General features: G+C 43.1%; 1 protein-coding gene across 11 annotated transcripts in view; it reads right to left on the reverse strand.

Annotated features, from left to right (window-relative positions):
* Positions 1-211: 211 nt before the first annotated feature.
* IKZF4 (IKAROS family zinc finger 4) overlaps positions 212-23,936 on the reverse strand; it is a 54,051-nt gene continuing 30,326 nt past the window's right edge. The window contains exons 3-8 of one of the 11 annotated variants that reach the window (XM_073552198.1): positions 22,362-22,463; positions 19,858-20,118; positions 19,267-19,350; positions 17,721-17,852; positions 12,010-12,141; positions 212-9,521 (exon numbers count right to left, since the gene is read on the reverse strand). In XM_073552198.1, coding sequence (XP_073408299.1) covers positions 8,818-9,521; positions 12,010-12,141; positions 17,721-17,852; positions 19,267-19,350; positions 19,858-20,118; positions 22,362-22,463 — 1,415 coding nt within the window. In that variant the 3' untranslated portion in view covers positions 212-8,817. Of the gene's footprint in view, positions 9,522-12,009; positions 12,142-17,720; positions 17,868-19,182; positions 19,387-19,857; positions 20,119-22,361; positions 22,464-23,936 lie in introns of all 11 variants that reach the window. The other 10 variants (XM_073552196.1, XM_073552193.1, XM_073552192.1 and 7 more) reach the window with 10 other exon arrangements.

Consider the following 23,936-nt stretch of genomic DNA (forward strand, 5'->3'; position numbering starts at 1 on the left):
CATCACCAGTATAAATAGGGAATGTGCTGCGGATATTCACAATATATGGAGACAGCTATGGTATTAATGACGGCCTGCGCCTGTCAGTGTTCTGTGTAAGCAGTCTGGTAAATGAGCGCTCGTTAATGGTGCATTAATAGGCAGAAATCTGCATGTTTATATGCAACACTACATTCTACAGTAAAATACAAAAGAGTAAAGAAACAGAACATAATAAATTACTTATGTTTTATTTATAACAGATCTTCAGCCAGAACAATACAAAACATACAGTATCTCCATTACACAAATGTTTACTTACACTATATTACAGATAGAAAAAATGCTTTGCAGCAACTTTTATTTTTATTTTTTAAGCAAGATTATCCTCACAAACAAAAGGGAAGAAAGTAAAAATCAAAGAGAACCCAGTGGCTGGAATAAGAAGGGAAATTGGAAATATTGCACTTGCTTCTGAAATGGTTGGAACAAAGGAAGGACAATTTGGGAAATGTTATTCTATTAGGCATATGTAGTCACTCTTGATTTTGAGTTCAGCATTTTAGATTCTCTTAGTTGCCCCTTAAAAAGCCCTTTTACATTAAGTTACATTTTATTTGTCCCTTAGTATTTTTTTTTAAAGAATAAAGTGTTGGCAAAGGCACCTGACCAACTAGAAAAACAAAACCGTATTTGAATAGATGAAAATACACTCAGAATAAACTATATGCAGCCAAAGGTAGGATTGTAAAACTTCCATTTAGAGGTCTTCAGTCCTCATACTTCAGGTGCATTCAGAAGTTGGTGCAAATCAGTCCGAGATCACACCACAATGGCCACGGATCTCCTGAACAGCTCATCACAGCTTCATATATTTCTATGAAGTTGTCATGCTTGGGTCGGTAGAACCAGAGCCAGTCTGTGCATTGCGGCTATGAAGCAGTCACGCTGTCAGGAGACCCACAGTCAGTCCATGCATTGCGGGTTCAATCTCAGACCGATCTGCATGAATGAATGCGCCCTTAGAATAGATAACATCAGTGGAGTTTTGGCTCCCTGCCATGAATCTTGACAGATGTAAACCGTGTACTGAAAGGAACAGCACAGCTTGGTGTACCTTTAGTGGCCGTTGGCAAGAACTGTAGCTCAGCTCCATGTAGCCAAGCTGCAGATCCTGGCAGCGGTCACTAGACAGAGTACAGAGCTGTGCTGTTGCACTTCCTACAATTTACATCGGGCCAGAGCAAATAACAGATCTGTGTAGATGCCAAGTGTCGGACAACCGCTGATCTGACAATGAGGACGTATCCTAAAAATAGTTAATATCAAAGTAGTAGGCAACTCCTTTAAGATCCAATATGATTTTAAGGAAACATCAAAATCTCCTGTAACAGCCTCTGAAAGCACCTGAACTTTGTGTTTTTTTAACAACTGTAGACTTCTCGTTTAATCTAAGCCCTGAAATTTTATCCTAAAGCAGCACTTAGACTAAGTTCACACTTGCGTACCGGGGCTCTGCAGACGGCTGTGTACTTCCTCCCTGAAGCTCCGCCCACTTCCACACATCCGTTTAGGTCCGCCTACTTCTTCATGCATCCTGTGTACCCATCTTTAACATTGGATACGCAGGACATGCGGATGCGTCATTTTGACGCGCCCGCCGACCGCACGGGAAAGCAACTTGTTGCTTCAGGGAGAAAGTACGCAGCCGTCCGCAGAGCCCCGGTACGCAAGTGTGAACTTAGCCTTATAGATTTATCTATATTTTCTTTGACAAATCCAGATATATTACAAAAACAAAGAACTTGAGTCAACTTCAGACTCACGATTTTTGCTCCTGACATCCTTCTGCAGAAGACAAGCTTTCACTTACAGCAGCCAACAGTACAATCCGTCACCCGATGATTGGTCCTGTCCTCAAAATGAACCAGAAAACCACCCCTAAGACCTGACTTTAAAAAGATTGGCTTGACAGAAGTATTAATTTAGGATAGTGTGGTACTGCTACAGATAAAAATGTGCATGACTAGTGGATTATCCTACAAGTAATGTTAGAGCTTGAATCAGCCCTAAGCTGAATCATCCGAGATACAGTACTGGCTACAGAAATAGTATTAACACAGCTGAGGGAAACTGCTGGTTGAAGTTGTGATTGAACGGATGGAAGACATCTATTGGAGGATCTACAGCTACATTAAAAAAAGATAATGTTCAGGACAGCATACTAATGCTGAAGCCAGCAATTATTTTAGCTGACTTAAGCTCAAGCCCCATGGGTCTGTGCCAACTGGTGGGAACTCTTGATTGGAGAATGAATCAAAACCGGAGAATAAATCAAAACACCCCAACTTACTTTTTAAACATTTATGAATGCAAACCCTTTAATTTTAGAATGGTCGGTCCACTATCTTACATGGATTGCAGAGAGTCTCAATGCCTAATGGCAGATGTAAGGGGAAGACTTTACGGCTACGTTGGGTTTCAACATGCTTTATCTTTAGTGTTCACAGGACATAAGCGGACATGCTGACTGAGCATGTCTATATAGGAGAAAGTTGGGACGTTTTCTGTTAACAGTAATTGAAGGTGGATGGCCACTGTTATCACCTCACTATTAATAATATAGCAATATCGTGTGTTCAGAAAATCATGAAAAAGTATCATCTATCCACTAATCCCAAAAGTGGCTTCTTCAGAATGGAGCGGTAGCAGACATGGACGGTCATTTCTCCATTAGGACCCAGCATTACAGAGACTTAAGGTACCGTCACATTTAGCGATGCACCAGCAATCCCGACGATATGACGTGGTCAAGATCGCTGGTGCATCGCTAAATGGTCGCTAGTGAGCTGCCAAACAGTGAGCGGTCAGCGGTCGTTACTTACCTGTCAGACGCAGCGATGAAGACGTCCTCCCGCCCGCGTCCACGCGTCGTTCGCCGGCGCCAGCAGGAAGCAGCCGATGAGAAACGGCCCAGGACGTTCTCGCGCGATCAGGGATAGCCAGCGGGGGAGCCGGTCGGAGGTATCACACATAGCGATATCGCTAGCAATATTGCTGCTGCGTCACAAAATCGGTGACGCTTTAGCGATATCGCTAGCGATCTCGCTTAGTGTTACTGGCACTTAACTCTCAGGATCAATGGGCGTCCCAGCAGGTGGACCCTCACCAATGCACACATTAACACATATGCTTTTGATAGTTGATAAATGGTTATTTGCAACATTTAAAGTTAAGGGTTATTAAACACAGGTTATTTGGCCCAAATAATGCTGTCTGTAACCACCCTATGGATGGAGGCTACACAGCGACTTTGGCTGTATGACCTGTGACACAGCCCAAGAATGCTACGTGGTGGAATGGAGTTGCATTGTGACCCATAGAGTACCAAGAGAAGCAAATGGCAATAATCCAGACTGAATCTGACTTTTCGCAACTTGCTTGCTGTGGTGTGACCCCATTCACCTTCATTACGCTGTAATGTAGCAGAGCCGCAAAGCGATCTTTCGCCCTGTGACCTGTGTTACGGCCAAAGTTGCCATGCTGCCCCAGGCCAAATGTCATTAACAATGAGCAAAATCAGCAGGAAGCGGAGATCTTCTACACTGAGCATGTAAAGCTACTGCGCTCTACCCTCTCCTATAAGGTCCAGGAGCTGGCACTTATTCATGAAGGCTCCATTGTAGTGTGTAATGTGGTAACAATACAGTGACCGTACATAAATGGAGAACACTCCTCGAAGCACAGACTTTTTGGCAATTTTACTCCCCTCATATTATGTCAATATAATGATTTACAATAAGAAGCAGTGAACCATTTTTTTTTGCTATTTAAACAGTATTAAAACGTAACTTTCCAACAAATTCCCACTATTAAAAACGACAGGAAAAGTTAGCAGACAGGCAAATATGCCCATGTCTGAATTCACACTTTAAATTGTTTCCAGTTATCAGGGAGCTTTGTGTTATGCTATATCCAGATGGAGTTTTTTGGAAGACATTTTTGGGAACAAATCCACTTCGAAATACCCATCAAAACGTTTGAAAACGCTCTTCCTATTAATTACAATATGAAATCCATTTCAATGCTTGTTACCAAAAATAACTACACGTCTACACGTTATGTCTTATGTGAAGCAGGTCCTGAAGGAGTCCGCTCCACACCTCTTTGGGAAGAGAAAAAAAACTTCTCACAAACCTTCCAATAAAAGGACGGTTTCCTGAAGTGGTTTTGATTTGAAAAAGTGTTTTTGAATGCCTCAAAAAACTCTGTGTGAATATGGCCTTAGGGGATGATCAGCAGCGGAAGCCCGTTCAAATGAATTGTACTGTCTTTTGCTGCACATTTCAGAGTGGAATTTGCAAAGAAAATCTCTAAAAAAAGATTAATCGCTACTTTTTTTTTTCTTTTTACACTAACCTGCTGATTTACAGATGTGACTGGGTGATGAAACTAAAACAATAGTTTCCAAGAGTTTTTTTGGTTAGCAGCTAGATAAATGAATGAGGAAAAAATAAAACACAAAATCAGTAAAGCAAAATATCTGCAACGTTTTCCTCACTTTTTGCGTAGCTCTAAATAGTGAAATGTTGTCTGAAATTAGAATTACACTTCAACGTAAAGCGTACCTTACCATTCAGTAGTCTCCCATCATCACTGACAGACTTAGGCCGCTTTCACACTTCAGGCTTTCGGTATCCGGCATGGTGCGGCGAAAAACCGGACTGCCGGATCCGGCCGCAAACGCAGACACCGGATCCTTCTTTCTGCCGGATATATTCCTTGCAGAGAAGGTTTCCGGGCATGCGCAGTGCGAAAAACCGGTCCGGCGTTGGGAAAAAACGTTGCATGCAACGTTTTTTCCCCGACGCCGGACCGGCTATTTTCTCCGGATCCGGCAAAAACCGGACGCGCCGCATTGCCATCCGGCGCAATTCAGCAGCAATGAAACAGCACGGGGAAAAAGCTGGATCTGGTCGTAACAGGCGCCGGATCCGGCAGTCCGGTTTTTCACTGCACCATGATGGATACCGAAAGCCTGAAGTGTGAAAGCGGCCTTATACTCTAAAATCTGTCAGCAGTAAGTAATGCGGTAGACAGAAGATAGGGAGGGGGGAAATAAAACTACAGCTTGTCTCTCAATGGGAATCTTCATTCTGTAACAGGCAAGGAATAGCAAAAATGGGAAAACAGACTGGCTTAGGGCTTATTCAGACATGACCGGTTTTTGCTGTACGGAGAAAATAAAGGCGGCCCAAGTTTCATCAGTGTGCTTTATCAGAGTTTGGGCAGTTTTTTCATAGTTTTCACACAGATGGCATTCGAGTGCTGTCTGAATTTTTTTTACGGATCCATAGACTATCATGGGTACAAGTGTTATTCATGAAAAACACAAATAGCACTTATATCAGAAACATGGACGCCTGAATGAGCCTTATACTGACTGTGTACAGCATTAAACCACAGAACACTGCATCAGTTTCCATCCTTTTTTTTAAGCAGGCAAGGAAAACCAAGCAAATATGCAGGTTGGAAACTACTGTGTATAATACACCGCTGCGTCTGAGCTGTGGTTTTTGTAAAGACAGGTGCGCTTTAAACGTTAAAGTGCGATCTAATGACCTTTTGCTATTGGAAACTCCCCCCTCCACGTAGCTGGACTCTAGAAGCTAACGGGAACGTCATTTTGCGTCATTACTAAAGAACAGAAAAAAGTCAGGTCAACTGACTGCCATTTACAAGAGATACAAACGATTATTCCAGAGGTGTTCTGTGTTGTTTAATTTATTACAAAAAATGTAAAAACATCCTTTGGTTTTAAATCTGGGACTGAACCCAGGGAAAGGAATTGGATTTACTCTTGGGAGGGATTGGTTGTTTGCACCATAGAGATCACTTAGCGGCTGGAGATTAGGTAACAGCATGTATCACAAAGTATAAAATACACAAGACTCCAGTGACATAACATACTGAAAGGAAAGATAACGGCAGGACAAACCAAACAAGACTTCCACTAGTGTCAGCCATGGTACGTGATGACAGATCCAATAAGAGATCATTAACGAAGAATCAAAAAATGGTTTGAAAACATAGTTTTATATTTTACAACAGTTTTTTTTACCGATTCCGGATCATTGATGCGTAAACCATATGTCGGTATGAAGCCCATGTTACCTGGGAACACTTTAAAGCTATCAAGACACAATAAATGATGGGTAAAACAAGCTTCTCGCACAAGTATGTGACGCTGTAGAGCAGTACAGAGAAACTATAGGTAGGAAGTCACAGGAAATAATTGGAAAATGGGAATTTTCTTAAAATGTGTAGTGCAAATTTCATCTAAGGGCTCCTCCACTTTTATTTTTCGATTTTTCAGGCACCAGGCTTGATACACTACTGCATGGTTGGAGATCCGATAGGCCAGTCATAAAGACATCTAGCATAGATGCCATATGCAAATCAAAATGGAGGTGCACTGGGGGCATGTCAGCGCACTTGAGCAGATTACTCCAGCTACACTGACACGCCCACAATGCACTTCCATCTGATTTGCATATGGCTCCTACGCTTGATTTCTCTTGACTTGGCATATCGGATCTCAACAAAAAAAGGGATAATTTTTATTGGGGAACATGCACCTTCACAGAGGTACCACTACTTCCCTATGTAAAAATAGGCCGACAGGTTCACTTCAAAGAGAAACTCCTCCTCACAATAGACAACACTGTCCTGTTTTAGCAAATTTCTTCTATGTATCAATAAAGTAGAAAACTGGCCCGTGCTAAATGGTTCTCTAACTCGATTGCCAGAGTGCTGAAGGCACTTATACGATATGATCATAAATAGATTGACTGGTAGTAGTGGGAATATACAAACTGAACTTCTGGAATCCAGCTTTCTGTGAAATACGTGTGTGCTTGTGTATTTCTACAACCTTTTTGCACAGCTCGTCAGACAAGCCGATAGACACTTTATGCAGCATATCCCTTGCCAATGGCAGACCATAAACATATCCTGAGACATGGACAAGTTAAATATTTCCAGCACAGGCTGATTTGGCCATAAGGGAGTTGGTGTCTCATTGGTTAAATAGAAATTCCACCTTTAGCGCCATTATCAAACCAAAATAATATAAAGAGGACAGCATAAATAAAACCCACCTCGAGGCCTACTAAAGCACCTCCTGTACACACCTAGATGGGATGAGAAAGGCGACCATCTCTGTACTTGCCCTTTAAATCATTTGGCAGAATGCAGACTTCCATTTGTTGTAAACCAGCCCTGCTGATGATTCATGCTACCCGTGGTTCGGGCACAATAAATCAAGTGACATGTACTCTTTTAAGCAAAAATATTGCCATTTTGTAATTAGTTTTTTGGGAGTCAAGGCTTCTGGAGTCCCATGTACAGGTGAAATTTAGCTTTAAGAGGCAAAATTGTGATTGGATGTTGTCAGGTTATAGCAGAAAACCTTTCCTTCATGGTTTTGTTTGGCAAAACGTTTACCTACTTTATCCTGAAGCGATTCATTTATTTTCTTGACCCTTATTATACAGGTCCCACCCGAACGTGGCCTTGTAGTCAGGTGCAGGTGAGCTGCAAACCGTGGATTTGCACTCGTATGACATGAAATATTACAATATTTACGGGGTAAGAATTGTTTTTTTTCCCCATTTGTCTACAGTGAGTGACTATTTTAAGTTATTAATTCATATATGTGAGTAATTATGTGCAGAACAAACCAGGTTCATAAAGTACAAAAGGAAAGTGCATGGGACTTATAGTCTGGTACAGAACAATTTACCTACAAACAAGGTGGTCAAAAAAGTAAACCATAAGAATACAATAGGGGAGAGAACATAGCAATAAACTTGCTCTGCTAGATACAAGACTGCAGCCAAGACTAGCAGGAAAGGGACAAAATAAATACACAAGGAAAGTATACAGGAAGATTAACAATAAGACTACAACGCAAAGATTGGACAACTTACATTTGATAGCAAATTTGTTTCTTTCCGTCTGTTCAAAACCCTTTAAAATAGTCCGTCAGTCAGTGCAAAGAGTAGGGAAAAAAATCAGAATGAAGGAAAAAAATAAAAGGGGAATTCATTCTGTAAGGGGCGTTGAGGGCGACTTCTATTATTTTCAATAACCAAATAGTCTTATTAAGGTGCTACAGTTGCCCATTGACATGAGAAGCATTAGGTCTTCAAAGATGTTCAGTTTACCAGTAGAAGACCATACTATAAAAGAAATACCAAGAGCTAGAAAAGGTGATCTTAACTACAACTCCCAATACCCGTAACAGCTACTAAGAGTTTTAGTTCGCTCATACGTGGGGTGGCAGGTGGTGGCTGGTTACTATATGCCACTAGCTCGTGTTGACCACCGGCAATGCTAAGGGTACCCCCCCCCCCCCCAAAGGCAACAAGGCGCTGTAAGTGCATTTGCCAAAGTTATCTATGTTCCCCAAACATCAAGCCCCAGTAGTGCTTTACTACTCTTGCTTCAGACCGTAAGTCTTCACACAGTGACACATCCAGCACTAGATTTGCATTTGTTGGTCAAGGAGAACATAAATTTTTCATCTCCAATCACAAATTACAGTAGTGCTAAATTAAATTATGAAATGAACAAGAAAAAAAGAAACATTTAAAAAAGTGCTTTAAATTTCTGGGTTCCACCCATTTTCTTCACCAAATAAAACCTTGTAAAAGGAAACGAATCTAGAAAAATCAGATGGCGACCATCGACCAGCTTCATGGTGTGACACATCTCTGAGCTTTCCTCTTTTAGTGAAGGGAATGGAGGGCAAGTTCAGTTCCCCATACTCCACTATTAAATTTTGTGCTCTCCTCTTACAATATGGGATGAGAACTCGTACCGGTCCTGACTGTGATAGCCACATATATTGCACTCAAAAGGGTCTCTGAAGCCATGGCATCCCATGTGGATAGTGAACATGACATGGTCCAGGAAGAGGACACGGCAGTGTTCACACTTGAATACCTTCACTTGCTCACCATCCTCTCCCAGTACCCGCAGGGTTTCCTTGGCAGTGCCAGGTCCAGAGCGGGAAGGATTTACTACACCTGGTTCAGGTGGCCTCTGGTCCTCTTTGGCATAAGCCGGGCTCTGCCGGCTGCTGGTGGCTTGAGAGCCTCTCTCTTCATGGTTGCTTTCGGTGTCTGTGGTTGAGTCCTGGCAGCCATTAGTAGGAGAAGCTCCATGCTCAGTCCGTCCTCTGTAATGAATCTGTGTCACATCTGGGATGTCTTCATGGCCCTCTGCTGCTTCACGGTTTCCTGGCATGTCTGGCCGTCCTGACATAGGCTGTAGCTGAGTGTACACTGAGCTAATGACTGGAGTTATTTCTGAGATGCAGTTTGTGGGTGGCAAGCGCAAAGGACCTCCAACGAAAGCTAATGGATTTCCATATGATGGGTCAAGAGGGTGGTGAGGAACCATCTCTATGTCCTTCTCAAAACTAGAGTTCATGTCATATGGAAGATCAGCAAGGCTAAGTCGCACCTGTTTCTCCCCTGGAAAGACAAGAAAATACATAGGATAAGATACATTACCAACTGGGGGCAAGAAAATAAAATCGCAAGTAAACCAGCCAAATACACATTTAGGTTTGTATGTTGTATAAGCTTGTAAGTCATATTGCTATTTTGAGAAAGGTGGTGAGAAAATGGACAGCCGATCATCACTGGAAAAGCAATCTGTAATATAATCTCAAAATATCCTGGTAAGTAGCCTGAAAGCTCAATTGTATACATTATCTAATGAAATTGGCACTTAAGGGGAACCTGTCAGTAGAATCATCCTCCCTAAGCTGAATATATGGGCAAGGTTGTCATAGAAAGTTGAATAAAATGATACCTCAATAACTTCAATCCTGGGCAGCACAGTGGCTTAGTGGTTAGCACTGCAGCCTTGCAGTGCTGGGTTTAATTCTCACCAAGGAGATTGTACGTTCTCCCCGTGTTTGCGTGGGTTACCTCTGGGTTCTCCGGTTTCCTCCCACACTTCAAAGACATACTGATAGGGAATTTAGATTGTGGGCTAGACACAGATCAGCACGGGAATCTGCCTCCTAAGCTTCTTTTAAATGAATGGAAGCGTTACCAGTGTGAGACATAATGATCAACTGTCTGCTCTCCTGATCTTAAGGCCCTTTTACATTTAGCGATGCACCAGCGATCCGACCCGGTCAGGATCGCTGGTGCATCGCTAACTGATTGCTAGTGAGCTGCCACACAGGCAGATCTCACAGCGAAGCAGCAGCAGTGACGCAGCAGACGATATTTACCTTTCACACACAGCGATCCTGCGTCCTCCCGCCCGCCTCCACGCGTCGCTCGTCATCATAGCAGGAAGCAGACGACGAGAAATGGAGCCGCCCAATCTCGCGCGATCAGCGATGGACAGCGGGGGAGCCGGTCAGAGGTAAGTATCACACATAGCGATATCGCTGGCAATATCGCTATAACGTCACAAATTCAGTGACACATATCGCTATGTGTAAAACCCCCTTTACTGCAGAGTTGATTACAACACAGCAGAGCTGAACTTTATCTAATCACAAAATCATTTGCAGCTGAACCTCTCTTCTACTGCTGTCATCTCTGCTGCAGAGCTGCGCCTGACTACCTTTTCTGTAGTCTTTTACTAACTAACTTTTCTGTAGCTTTCATCTCACACAGTCATTGTGGGGGAGAGACAGTGCAACAGAGAAGACAGCTCTGTGAGAGGAGAAGAACTAAAGGTACTGTCACACTTAGCGATGTACCAGCGATCCCGATCAGCAATATGACGCGGTCAGGATTGCTGGTGCATCGCTAAGTGGTCGCTAGTGAGCTGCCACACAGGCAGATCTCACCAGCGACATTGCTGGGGACGGGGGTCGCTACTTACCTGTCAGACGAGGAGATGAAGACGTCCTCCCGCCTGCGTCCACGTGTCGCTCATCTCCATAGCAGGAAGCTGACGATGAGAAACGGCCCAGGACATTCTCGCGCGATCAGCGATAACCAGCGGGGGAGAAGTCGGAGGTAAGTATCAGACATAGCGATATCGCTAGCAATAGCGCTGTAACGTCACAAAAACTGGCTGCCTGTGAGACAGCTGAAAAAGTGTTAGCTGCAGTCAGGCACTGGGTGGGTTGTCTCTGGTCTGAACAGGTAATCACTTAACACTTTCATCTCAGCATAAGCTTATTGTATTTAGAATAAGATGCCTGTTCTCTTTAACTTTTATAGGCCAGTTTTGGGTAGTGCAATATGCATATGAGCATACGTTTGTAGCCGGTCATTGAATGTTATTTACATTCAATTCTTCCCTACCTGTCTGTGTCCTTTTTGTTCCCTACATGTGCATCTTGGCCTGGATTGTTGTCCCTTATTGTGCTTCCAAATGCCCTGTAATATTTAATAAAGTGATTTTGCATTTTCTATATTTTCTTGGGATTTTTTGATCGTTCATTGTTTCCTTGTTCAAAGCTGAATATCAGCAGAGATATCAAATTGTACAATGTGCTCAGTTACAGTTCTGGATGATTTATTTAAGGCGCATTTACAAGTTGGTAGTGTATGATCTTGTCTTGAACACAGTAAAATTTGAAAAAAAAAAAAAAAAAAAAAGGGACAATAGGACAAATAGCAAACAAAATGAACTTTTCTTCCCTAACTGGACATTTTATTGTCTTTGTGATACATCCCCTCTCTGTATGGGGTTATTACACTGCTCGAATGTCATAGTGGTGTTAGAATGAAGCAGCAAACATTAGGATTCACTGTAGTTTACAAAATGTTAAAGTGAAATTTACTAAGTAAAATAAAGTTTTGGAAATGTCACAAGACATAGTACCGGGACCACAATACTAATCAGCTTCTCAGCCTAGAGCAGAAAAACATGGGATTTTTGGGGGGCTACCTAAATGACTTGCCACCAGATGGCCATACCAAGTCAGACATGGTCAGCATCACGAGCAGCATCCTCTCCTGCACAATTTACATGTGCTCTTACCCGCAAATTTCTGAGGTGTAGAGCGCTTGCGCTTTGTGAGGTTGCTCGCCAGCCGATCCATAAAAGACGGCGGGTCAGAGGAGTGGTGCATCAGGGCATCTGGTCCCAGATCCAGGTCTCGTATCTCCTCACCTGAAGGGAAAGGAGAGAAGAGATTGGGCCAATTGTTGGTGCTATCTAGTGTGAGGTATCAATTGCCCAAATACAGGCAAATGATTTCTTTAGGTCCTGGGACATGAATGCGGTAATATGGGCTACAGGGCAACAGTATTGCTGTAAAGCCCCAGACTATGGAAACAATACCATGTTGCATAGTGGCTGCAAAAATGCACTCAGAATGTGCAAGAGAAACCCAAAAACAGGGAAATAACCAACTCCATAGCAAAATAGCAAGTCATAACATGTAAAAAGTTATGTAGAGCAGCGCTTACCAGTGTAGATAGGGAGTTGGAGGCACCAGGCTGGATCCTATAAACCCCAACGCGCGTTTCGCTTCTTTGTAAAGTGCTTTCTCAAGGGGAAGTTTGTACTAACAATTCGCAAGGACCTTTATATCCCATTGGTGGCCAGTCAGGATACAGATCACATGGACTATGCATGCATCCAGACTATGCAGCTTTAAAGGCTATCTGCACATTTTTATTGTTCCTTTGCGTCCTAATTTTGCCTTTATGAAACTTGCTACATTTTTTTTTTTTCAAATTAAAAATTTTCTACGACTGATGCTGTTGAGTGTCTGCAAGTCCTGTATCCAGCTGAATGCTCTAAAAAAGTGTTATGAATCCGTCAGAGCTCCCGTTTCTGACACTTCTCTACTCCCCCTTCCTATCACAGGAAGCTCAAGGGAGCGCGAGGCGGTTGTACACAAGTTTCACTGTGGCTAGGAAGGAAAGCAATCTACCGTCTCATGGAGGACAGAGAACAGCAGCTATAGATAAGGAGGAAAGCACAAGAAGAGGAAATAAGTGCAGAACTGAAGCTGTGCTAGTGTAGGCAGCAGCAGTCTGGATAGACAGAGCATGTATCCAACCTATATTACTGGAAGACCCAATCTCTCAAGAGAAAAATATGAACCTGCATATCAGGGATCTGAAAATGAATAAAAGGAATGAAAATTTCAGGCTGAAACTTACCACTAATATTTTTTTAATGCAAAAGGGGCCCATAGCATTTAACGGGGACCTGTCAACAGAACTAAAGTGGTCAGTTTTTGTTATTTTATTGCTGATGCTCCCTTAAGTATGCCTTGTTCTTGTTTTATTAAATTCACAAAACGGTTCCAGAGTTATGGGATTTTTTATTTGGTGCAAATTTTTTATGGTGTGTGAACAAAAGGGGGCATGGCTGTTGACAGGTCCTCTTTAAAGGGAACCTACCACCATGAAAATGCAGGCAGCATCATATAGAGCAAGGGGAGCTAAGTAGATTCATAGTTTTCTAGTAAAGGATTCAGGATAACCTGTGACTTAATTTAAATCCCTGATTTCTGGGATTTTCAGTCCAGTGGCCGGTCCGATCAGTGACCAACAGCTATCTCTGTATGCACAGTTATACAAATAAAAGCTGTCAGTCACTGATCGGACCACCCACTGGTCTGAAAAAGAGGTTTAAATCTTTTCTCACGAAACTATATATATGAATCTGCTTAGTTCCCCCTGTTCTATAACTTGCTTCCTGCACACTGAACTGTCTTTTCATGGTGACAGTTTTTCTTTAAGGATTATTTTAGGGACCTTCAATAAAAACTGTGTATTATAATGTCAGGGTTAAGACAGTTCCTTTTACACCCAAAAGGAATATGAATATTGTGAAAGGCGATTTTCCCACAACCTCCCTGCTTGTATTGCCAGCAGAATACAGTCTTTATGGCAGCCTATATTCTGTTATTGGGGTCTGTGGTAATGCAGCACACTTGCAGCAATCAGGCGGATGTCTGGAGGCAGTGGGCTATGCTGATATGTAGAGCGGATTTTTATTTATGGATGATGATCTGCCTCTCCGTCATTCACTCTGTAAGTAGTAAAATGCCTGTCAATAGACAAATGACAGAATGCTGGCTCTCAGTCTGGTAATGCTGTCTACTGCTACGTTATAAGGGTTTATCAGGAACTATGGGGCTAAGAACTTACCAGCAGTGAGGTTCTAACTACGCGCCTGTACTGACCTGGAACAATGTGTTCCGGCTCAGGAAAGGATTCTCTGACTTCAATTGACCACAAGTAAACAAAGGAGCTCTCTCTCTTCTGCTCTGTCGAAGTGATGTCACTCCCGATATCATGATGTCAATCAGCTTGACATCAGCAGCGATGCCCTGTCGACACAGCAGACCAGAAGAGAAGAATCTGCTCTGCAGACGGGCTTCGTCGGAAACAGGAGAATGGCCAGGAAGAGTTGCCCGTTACTGCTCCGAGCCGGACGAGAGTGGCGCAGGGCAAAACAAGCAGGTGATTAGCAACTACCTTTTGGGTAATTGCTTAGTCCTAGAACCAAACAAACCCCCCAAAAGTCCCAGAATGTAAGAGCTAAATACTCCCAGGAACTCTCACTATGGAAGTCTGATGACTTGCGATGCAGAAAATCTAGGCTGAAAATAATGTTACCAACAGAAAATCCAGAACTTTTGTAGGGATACAGAATAAGTAAAGCCAAAAATGAATAAAAGCCTTGTCACGTATTTTGTAATCTTCAAATGAACCATACACATAAAAGACAATCAATACCTTTTCAAAGACAATCAATACCTTTACATAATCAGTCTGTTCCTCCTGAGAAATCAGTGTTTGAACTGATATGCGAAGGAAGCTGTACATCTTACGTCTGTCACTCCGGAATAGAGCTGGAGTGACAGAGGATTCAGATATACCATGGTCATTCAGCCTCATCTGCATATTAATTTAAATGCCGAATTTCTCAGTAATAGAGGAGTAAGAGAGGAACGGACTGGCCATGTAAAGATTTTGCTGGACGAGTTCCATGCACATATACATATATACTTTGTGTGGGGGTAAAATCTCGCTGCCAGATTCCCTTTAATGTATTAAAACGGTGTAGAAATAAATTGCCTTGTTGCTCACATAAAACCACCAACAGTCAGTTGTGCACTAAAATTTACACAAGGACTCTAAATGGCTCTTACAGGAAACCATGTCATTCTTGGCAAATGCCTTTTCAGCATTTAATGTACTGGTGAATGCATAATGTTGGCATTACTGACCATGAACATTTATAGGCAACGTGTTTGAAACTTGACTTTTGTTCTCCTGCTACAAACATCATGTAAATAAAAAAAATTAATAATTTAGGCTATGTGCCCACGCTAGCATTTTTAAACGCTCAGGAAAAGGATGCCCTTCCCAGAAATCGCGCGTCTTTTTCCGCACGTTTTTTGAACGACTTATGATGCTTTTTTGACGCGTTTTTTGACACGCGATTTCTGGGAACATTGGGGATGGCTAAAACCGCTCAGCAATGCGGGAGTTAATGAGCATGCTGCGTTTTTAGCCGCTAAGCGATTCCTGAGCAGTTAAAAATGCATGCATTGGCACAAAAAGCCAAAAACGCATACTAATTAATTTGATGCATCTTTTAAGCGTTGCTGCAGCGTCTGAGCCGGCACAAACGCTGCGGAAACGCTTACAAAACGCATCGTGGGCACACAGCCTTAAGGAAAAAACATTTCTGTTTATACTGGCGCAATGACATTTAAATGGGCTGTCTGATGTTCGGTGGTAGCTGAAGTTGCAAATTGCTGGTAAAATACAAGAAAGTTGCGTTTCGCTTCTTATTAAAAATGATCTTTGTTCTCACAAGTTGAGAGATTTGTAATTCTAGTTTACGGTCACCCTGCGTTCTCAGTGTCCGGACTCCTAGGCGAAGAGCGTGCGCTTACTTGCTGTTTGCTATACAAATGACAAGTGCCCTTCTGGAGCTTCATTGCCCCTGGACTACTGCAGAAGCAAAGTGGCCTCCACTAGCCGAATCAGGGAGCGCACCGTGCAGACTAGTGATCCGGGAGGCAGACGGGGTGGGCGCTCCTGAACACACAAGACAAGCACACTTCTTTAAGAGAAATATATTCCTGAATGGATTTCAATAAATCTCATGGCGCATATTAAATTCTTATATGAGAGGAAAACAAAACCAAACCTGTTTGAAGAACACTAAATACATATATATAGTTTTAATTAGACACCAGAAAAGATCCTACTAAATGCAAAGGGTTTCAAAGTACGTTTAATATCGATAATTGATATCAAGGCCCTGAGTAGACCGAGCCTTTCATTGTTGATAAGGATGTGACTGAGGTAAACCAGGTTTCATCAAGGAGACCCCCCTGGCTAAAGGGTGTATACTTAAGCCGGCCATACACATTAGAAACATCGTTTGGTCCAACAGCCATCTCAGCTGTCCGCCATTCACAGGAACGCTCGTGTTCTCTATGAGAAGCCGCAGACATCTCTGCCGGCAGGGAGAACAAAGTGGCCAACAGTCCAAAATCGGACACCTCTACCAACAGTCAATTACCCGATGCCCCATGTACATTAGAGTACGGCTAATGGCGAGTTCAGCCAACATTAGTCTAATGTGTATGGTGGCCTTTAGGATGACTGTAAGCTTCCCGCACTAACTAGGATTGCTGGGTAAAGCATTTTAAAGTGACCGAGGTAAGGGGGCGATTCCGCATCATAACAAGCGCAATGCTGATTATGCTGCAGGTATCTGCCAGGACGTGGCACGATGGGCTGGCATTGCACATCCGTCTTAGGCTGGTTTCACATTTGCGCTTTTGTGCACAGCGCATCGTGCGCACCCGTGCGCATGCGCACTGCGCACCTATGTTTAACATGACGTGCGCATGGTCTTGCGCACACTTGCGTTTTCGTGCGCATGCGTTTTTTTTGTCTTTTGCGCCAGGCGCGCCAGACGCAACATGTTGCATTTTTTGGTGCACCCTGTCTCGGCAAAAAAACGCATGTGCACGCTTGCGCACGGAATGCGCAAAAACAACACATTGAAGCCTATGGGAACGCATGCGTGCGCATGGTCTTTCGCACGGTTGCGTTTTTTTGCGCATGCGTTTTTGAGTGAAACAAGTCTAGAATGTTCTCTAGACAATGGAAAAAATGTCACACCTAAAAACGTATGTGCATAAAAAAACGCAAACGCATGCAAAAACGCATGTAAAACGCAAGCAACGCTGCGTTTTTTTGACGCATCAGCGTGTGCATGACGTTAAAAAAACGCGCGTTTGTTTTGCGTTTTTCTTTGCGTTTTTTTATGCGCACGATGCGCTGCGCAAAAAAACGCTAATGTGAAACTAGCCTTATATTCATTAGTACCGTTCAAAAGTTTTGTCCCTACAAAAACCAGCTGCTTTGTAGCCATTTTAGATAAATAATACTGCATTAAATAAAGTACCATTTTAAGGTGTTCTCTCAGCAACAACATTTATCATCTTTCTACAAAACGTGATAAATTTATAATTGCAAAGGGCCCACTGACTAGGAGCGCAACAGTCTAAGTAAGGCAATAGTGTGCACGTATGACTACAATCTACGGAAGTGGTGGTCACGCAGGCGCACTACTACTATTCCGTTCACACGGGACTCTGTGATCCCTCCATTTCTATTATTGCTGGGGGTCCCTCTGCTTGGAACACATATATTCCTACATTTACCACCCATCCTGCTAAGTGATAAATCATGACTCACCTGGATGTGCAGAGAGGTGGCCTTCATTGCTGAGGCTCTGTAAGTAGTTGTGGCAGCGCTCCTTGTGTTCCTCCAGTGTATTCTGCTGCTTGTAGCTGCGGCCGCAGTAGTTGCACTTGTAGGGCTTGCCGACTGTGGGGGAGGAGACTGGAAAAAATGAAAAATAGAGCCTGCCCATAAAACAGAGATATGTGTCCTATAAGCTTTAAGTAGAGAGGGAAAGAGTAAGTAGGAAAGGCTTCATTTTAGAAAGAAAAAACAGATTTAAGGCTTGTAAAGTTATGTAATATTATATAAAATGAAAATGCTGGGAAAAAAAGAAATAACACAGATTATAATGTGAAAATGCAAGATTCCCATTGGCATGCATCTCTAATCAAGAACATAGTAAAATAGGAAGGAGAGACAATTCCTAGCATACAGAGGTATCACAGTGCCACAACGGCCCTACACGTAAACCAACAGGAATTGTGATCGGACTAAAGAGACCTTCACAAGTGTTTTGGGGTGGCCACAATTAAAGAGGAATCCCATGACAAAGTACAAATGTTCCGAAAGGCTAGTACAATTATTCTTTGCATGTTTCTACACCCAAAACCTATTCTACTAAACTTTGTATAGGTTTTACCACCCATTTTTGTGTTCACTTCAGCACCACTTTTGATCTGTGCTACTGTGGATAGGCCACAGGGCAGCGTCGCATGACTACAGTTATTTCTCAGCCAGTGTCCTTCTCCCTCTGGCAGCTGTAAAGGTTTGTTCCCCAGTGAGTCTTGTCTACCCTAGGCCTTAAATGGAGTCAGATGTAAAACAAATCATACTTGCTTGCTCATGAGATGATGCTGTGCTACTGTGAAGCTTCTGGTCCCTCTCTGACAAGTATGGCAAAATAAATAAATATTGATAGGGTGGTCTACCAATACCAAAGATGGATCTGGGATCAGATCCAGGTCCGCCTCCTACTGACACTAAGCTTAAACTGACCAGCTCTGTGCCAGTCGGTGGGTGTATACTGCTGAGGAGGAGCTAGCCTAGTATCAGCCTCCTAGAGACAGCAGCATACACCCATGGTTACCTGTGTCCCCCAATGAAGCGATAAAAAAAAATGCCATAATAGGCAAGTAAACATCGTCGATGGATTTTCTAACCTTGTAAATGGTAAATATGATTAATTATTCTTGATCTGTAAACTAAATATACATTTTTGCTGGAAAAAAAAATTGGGAGGGAGAAAAAACCCCTTTAAAAACCATTTAGTGCAGAAAACACATGTAATGTTAAGAAAATCACACATCCAGTTATAATAAATTATACCAATCTATCATACACCAGCCATATGAACAGAAATTGTGGCTAATATGATGGCACACACTGTGAACACCTCTGGATGCTAGAACCAATGTGATAGTGGAGTGTCAAGAAATTCAGGATAGTGTGTAGTCAATAGTTCAGCCACACTCACCAGCGTGTGTGCGCAGGTGACCTGTTAATGCATCCCGCCGACGGCAAGCGTAGTTACAGAAGGGGCACTTGAAAGGCTTCTCACCCGAATGCAGTTTGATGTGCCGCAAGAGGTTCCCCTTCTGGGTAAAGGAGGCACCACACTGGTTACAGTGAAATGGCCGCTCACCTGAAACAGCATCAAACATAAAGTCCCCGCTGAGTGCTGCAACACAACAGCAAGCTGGTTAGTATCTCATTGACACATGGAACTAAGGCCCATCAGTCTCTGCCTACTTCTCTACAAGGCCTGCCAACTATTCAAAGCAGAGTACAGACTGCTGCAAAGATAGGACAATGCAGCGCAGAACACATGGCACGTGGATATTGGATAACTTGGCAAATACAAGTCTAAGCAGAGCGACACCATGGCAGGTTGTATGATAACCAGTGCTTTACAAGAATACAGAGCAGGTCAGTCTGAATGGACACTGACTGTCCTCCAGACATGGCTTCTGTAATCATCTGCATTCATAAATACATATCAATTTTAGTTTTTTATTTTTATTACTTCCATGGTCATGTATTTAGTGTCAATATCAGCATGACTATTCCAAAAAAAAAATTGCAAAGTACATGTGAAAAAAAAAGCTCCTAACCAGCTGGCAGCGACTTTATTCCATGTAATCAGGCTCACCCGTGTGGCTTCTTTTATGCACCATCAGCACATTCGGGCCAATGCAGACCATCCCACAAATGTCACACTTCAGCTTGCCATTGGGGAGGCGGATGCCTCCTGGAGAGTGAGGATCCTGGCCAGGGCCATCACAGTACCCGAGTGGCTCGACCAGCGAGTCGTCAGGCATGTCCCCATCATCTTTCTCACTTAGTCGGTCTTCATGGTTGAGAAGACGTCCAGATTCATCATCACTGTACATTTCTACTTTTATAGAGTTTGCTGTGAAGACAAAACCAAAAATAAATATACATTATTGTACTCCACTAGTTGTAGAAAAACAGGGATCTCGCACTGCCTCCATTCACACGGTGTGCACAAAAACAGCAATAATAGTCACATAAATCAACAGATACCAAGAGGCGTGAGGGCCCTGCTCACAAGCTTACCATCTATGAGGAAATGGGGAGACACGAAAGGCGGGTGGTAACAATGGCTTGTACTGTACTGGCCATCAATAGAATACCGGTAACCAACCAGTATGTGCCAAAGTACAGACACAGAGGGCTACTAAATGCATAAAGGGTGTGAGAACAGATGATGACAGAGGAACCTGGTTTTGAAGAAAATGTTATAATGACAAAACCAGGGTAGTTAGGTAAATCTGTAGAGATGTAGACCAGTCTGAAGAAATGTGTTTTTAGGGCACGTTCACTGATAAAACGAACTAGATTCAGCAGCTGATTCACAGTCACAATGGTGCTCACCAGGAAATAGTCTAATAGTAATGAAGAAGAAAATGGGGCACATTAAAACAAGATTTATTTGTGTTTACAAACAGAGATTGTGGAGACAATGTGGCAGAGAAACGTTTCCCGTGTAAGTCATACCTTCCCCTGTGCCAAGCGGAGTTGGATCAGAGGAAGCGTGCCATGCATGCCAAACAGCTGCCAGCCATGTTGTCTCCACAATCTGTGTAGTACCCCATTTTCTCCTTACATGACACGATATTAGAGCACACACACAGCCAGCATCTGCATTGTGCGCTACGCTCTGATGATCATGTAATGCTATGTCATGGAGCAGGAAGAGGTTAGTTAAGAAGAGTAGAGCGTGGACCATGAATTATATTTCTAGTGTAGTTTACAGTAGCAAAATTAGGGTCAATAATAACTGGAAAGTCAAAATGTACAGTATTGTCAATGTATTAAATCCTCAGATAATGGGTAAGAGTATATTATTAATGCTGCGGATACAGATTATGAGGTTATATGTGGATGGAAATCTTGTCAGAATTGAGACCATATGCATTTACTGACATGCAGCAGCTTCCAGTTGCCAGAAACTGGAAAGTATTTGCCAGCTAAGGCCTCTTTAACACTTCAGTTTTTTACAATCAGTCACAATCCGCCAGGTTTTGAAAAAAAACGGATCCTCAATTTTCTTTTGAGGATCCGTTTTTTCCCCCATTGACTTCCATTAATGGCGGATTGCCGTCCGTTGCATCCGTTTTTTTGAGGATCCGCCAAAAGTTCCTGTCCGTCACCATCCTCAAATATTTGAAAACGGAGCTTGCAACGTTTCTTTCTCTGGCGGATCCTCCAGACACTCATTGAACCTGAAATTCTTTCTGGGTCCCGGACAAAAAGAAATCTCTCTCTCTCCCCTTTAAAATTGTTCATTTTGCGGATCCGTCAAAACAACGGACGGGTGGCATCCGTTGTCATCAGTACTAAAACGGATCCGCCATCCGTCCTTTTGGCGGATTTTGACTGATGCAAAAAACTGAAGTGTGAAAGAGGCCTAATACGTGAGGATTGTCCTACCTTATCACTTGGCTTATGGCTATATAATATAAACTTGTATCTCTCGCCCACAAAGCCCTCCATAGTTCTACACCAACCTATATCTCCTCCCTCATCTCTGTCTATCGCTCTACACATGCCCTCTGTTCTAAAACGGACCTAAGACTAATATCCTCCATAATCCGAACCTCTCACCTCCGTCTCCAAGACTCCCGTGCTGCGTCAGTTCTCTGGAATGCACTCCCACAGACAATTTGACTGATACCTTGCTTTTTCAAGTGTCCTTTAAAAACATATCTCTTTAAGCAAGCCTATCAAGACATCTCACTACCCCAACTCTCCCCTGTTCCCTCCTTCTAAACATTATTCAGAATCTGCTCCCTCCTAGTCATCTGTCTCCTCACCCTCCATGCACATGATAACTACACTTAAACACAATGGCTGACGACCGGATCATGCAACTTTATATGAATATCCCTATTTATTCTAATTTCCGGACCCGATATAACAGGCACTGATCCCCTGTTGGGTCCCCACTAATTCCTTGGAGACTGTAAGCATGCCAGCAGCGTCCTCACTTCTAATGTAACGGTTTACACTGTCTTACCTTGTATCGAATTTATTGTCTGTACATGTCACTGCTTAATTGTAAAGTGCTGTGGAATATGTTGGCACTATATAAAATAAAATTTATTATTATGGCTAAGACAATACACTTACCACTAAGTGAGCGTCTTGGGGACGAGTGTCTGCTGTTTGGTGTGCTGACAGTGGGTCCAATCAATGCTTCGGAGAAATCCTTTTCCAGAGAGGAGTCTCCCACTGCAGTGTCAAGAAAAACATTGTTGTAGAGAATCTGTCAGCAGCTTTTTGCTATGTAAGCTGAAGACCACATGCTTTAAAGGTTAAAACACTGATTTCAGGGATGCCTCGCTTATCGAGCTCCATGGTTTTGTTTGCTTGCAATGATTGTTTTAGCACCAGGAGATTAACTTTGCTGGGACACAGCAGTGCATGCATGCTAGTAAGACACGCCCACTTCTGTGATAAGCAGCTCACTGTCTGTGGACATCTAATATATAAAGCTCAAGTGTGTGTGTGTATGTGTGTGTGTATGTCCGGGATTGGCATCCGCACCGTTGCAGCTACAGCCACAAAATTTGGCAGTGTCACACGTCTGGACCCCGAGAGTGTCCTAAGCCATGTTGTGAGGCGAAATTTTAACCCCGCGCGTTCCAATTCACCAAAACAATTTTGCCCCTATCTACATAATGGGAAAAAGTGTGTGTGTGTGGGTGTCAAGCCCCGCCCCTCATTATGATGTCATAATGGTTGCCATGGCGATGCTGATGTCATCATAGGTTGCAAGCCCCGCCGCTCATTATGATGTCATAATGTTTGACTATGGGATGGAGGATGTGTGATGGGTATATGGGCACTCGACTATGGGATGGAGGATGTGTGATGGGTATATGGGCACTGGACTATGGGATGGAGGATATGTATGACGGGTATATGGGCACGGGACTATGGGATGGCGAATATGTATGACGGGTATATGGGCATGGGACTATGGGATGGCGGATATGTATGATGGGTATATGGGCACGGGACTATGGGATGGAGGATATGTATGATGGGTATATGGGCATGGCACTATGAGATGAAGGATGTGTGATGGGTATATGGGCACTCGAATATGGGATGGCGAATATGTATGATGGGTATATGGGCATGGGACGGAGGATGTGTGATGGGTATATGGGCATGGGACTATGGGATGGAGGATGTGTGATGGGTGTATGGGCACGGGACTATGGGATGGCGAATATATATGATGGGTATATGGGCATGGGACTATGGGATGGAGGATGTGTGATGGGTGTATGGGCATGGGACTATGGGATGGCGAATATATATGATGGGTATATGGGCATGGGACGGAGGATGTGTGATGGGTATATGGGCACTCGACTATGGGATGGAGGATGTGTATGATGGGTATATGGGCACGGGCCTATGGGATCGTGGATATGTATGATGGGTATATGGGCACGGGACTATGGGATGGAGGATAATTATAACTTGCTATAACTAACCACATTTAGTTACTATGCCCGGGAAGCGCCGGGCTCTTCAGCTAGTTGTATATATAGAACCTGGTGTGGGCAGGGGCAGCTTCCTCAGCTCTGCTGCATTGCTAAATCTATAAACTCTGATTGTGTGAGAACCGCTGCACCCAGTAAACTTAGCAATACATCGTTGGAATCAGGGTCCTTTTCTTTACATCATGCT

The sequence above is a fragment of the Dendrobates tinctorius genome, unplaced genomic scaffold (genome assembly GCF_039654945.1).
Source record: "Dendrobates tinctorius isolate UK_male_01 unplaced genomic scaffold, ASM3965494v1 ptg000187l, whole genome shotgun sequence".
NCBI lineage: Eukaryota > Metazoa > Chordata > Amphibia > Anura > Dendrobatidae > Dendrobates > Dendrobates tinctorius.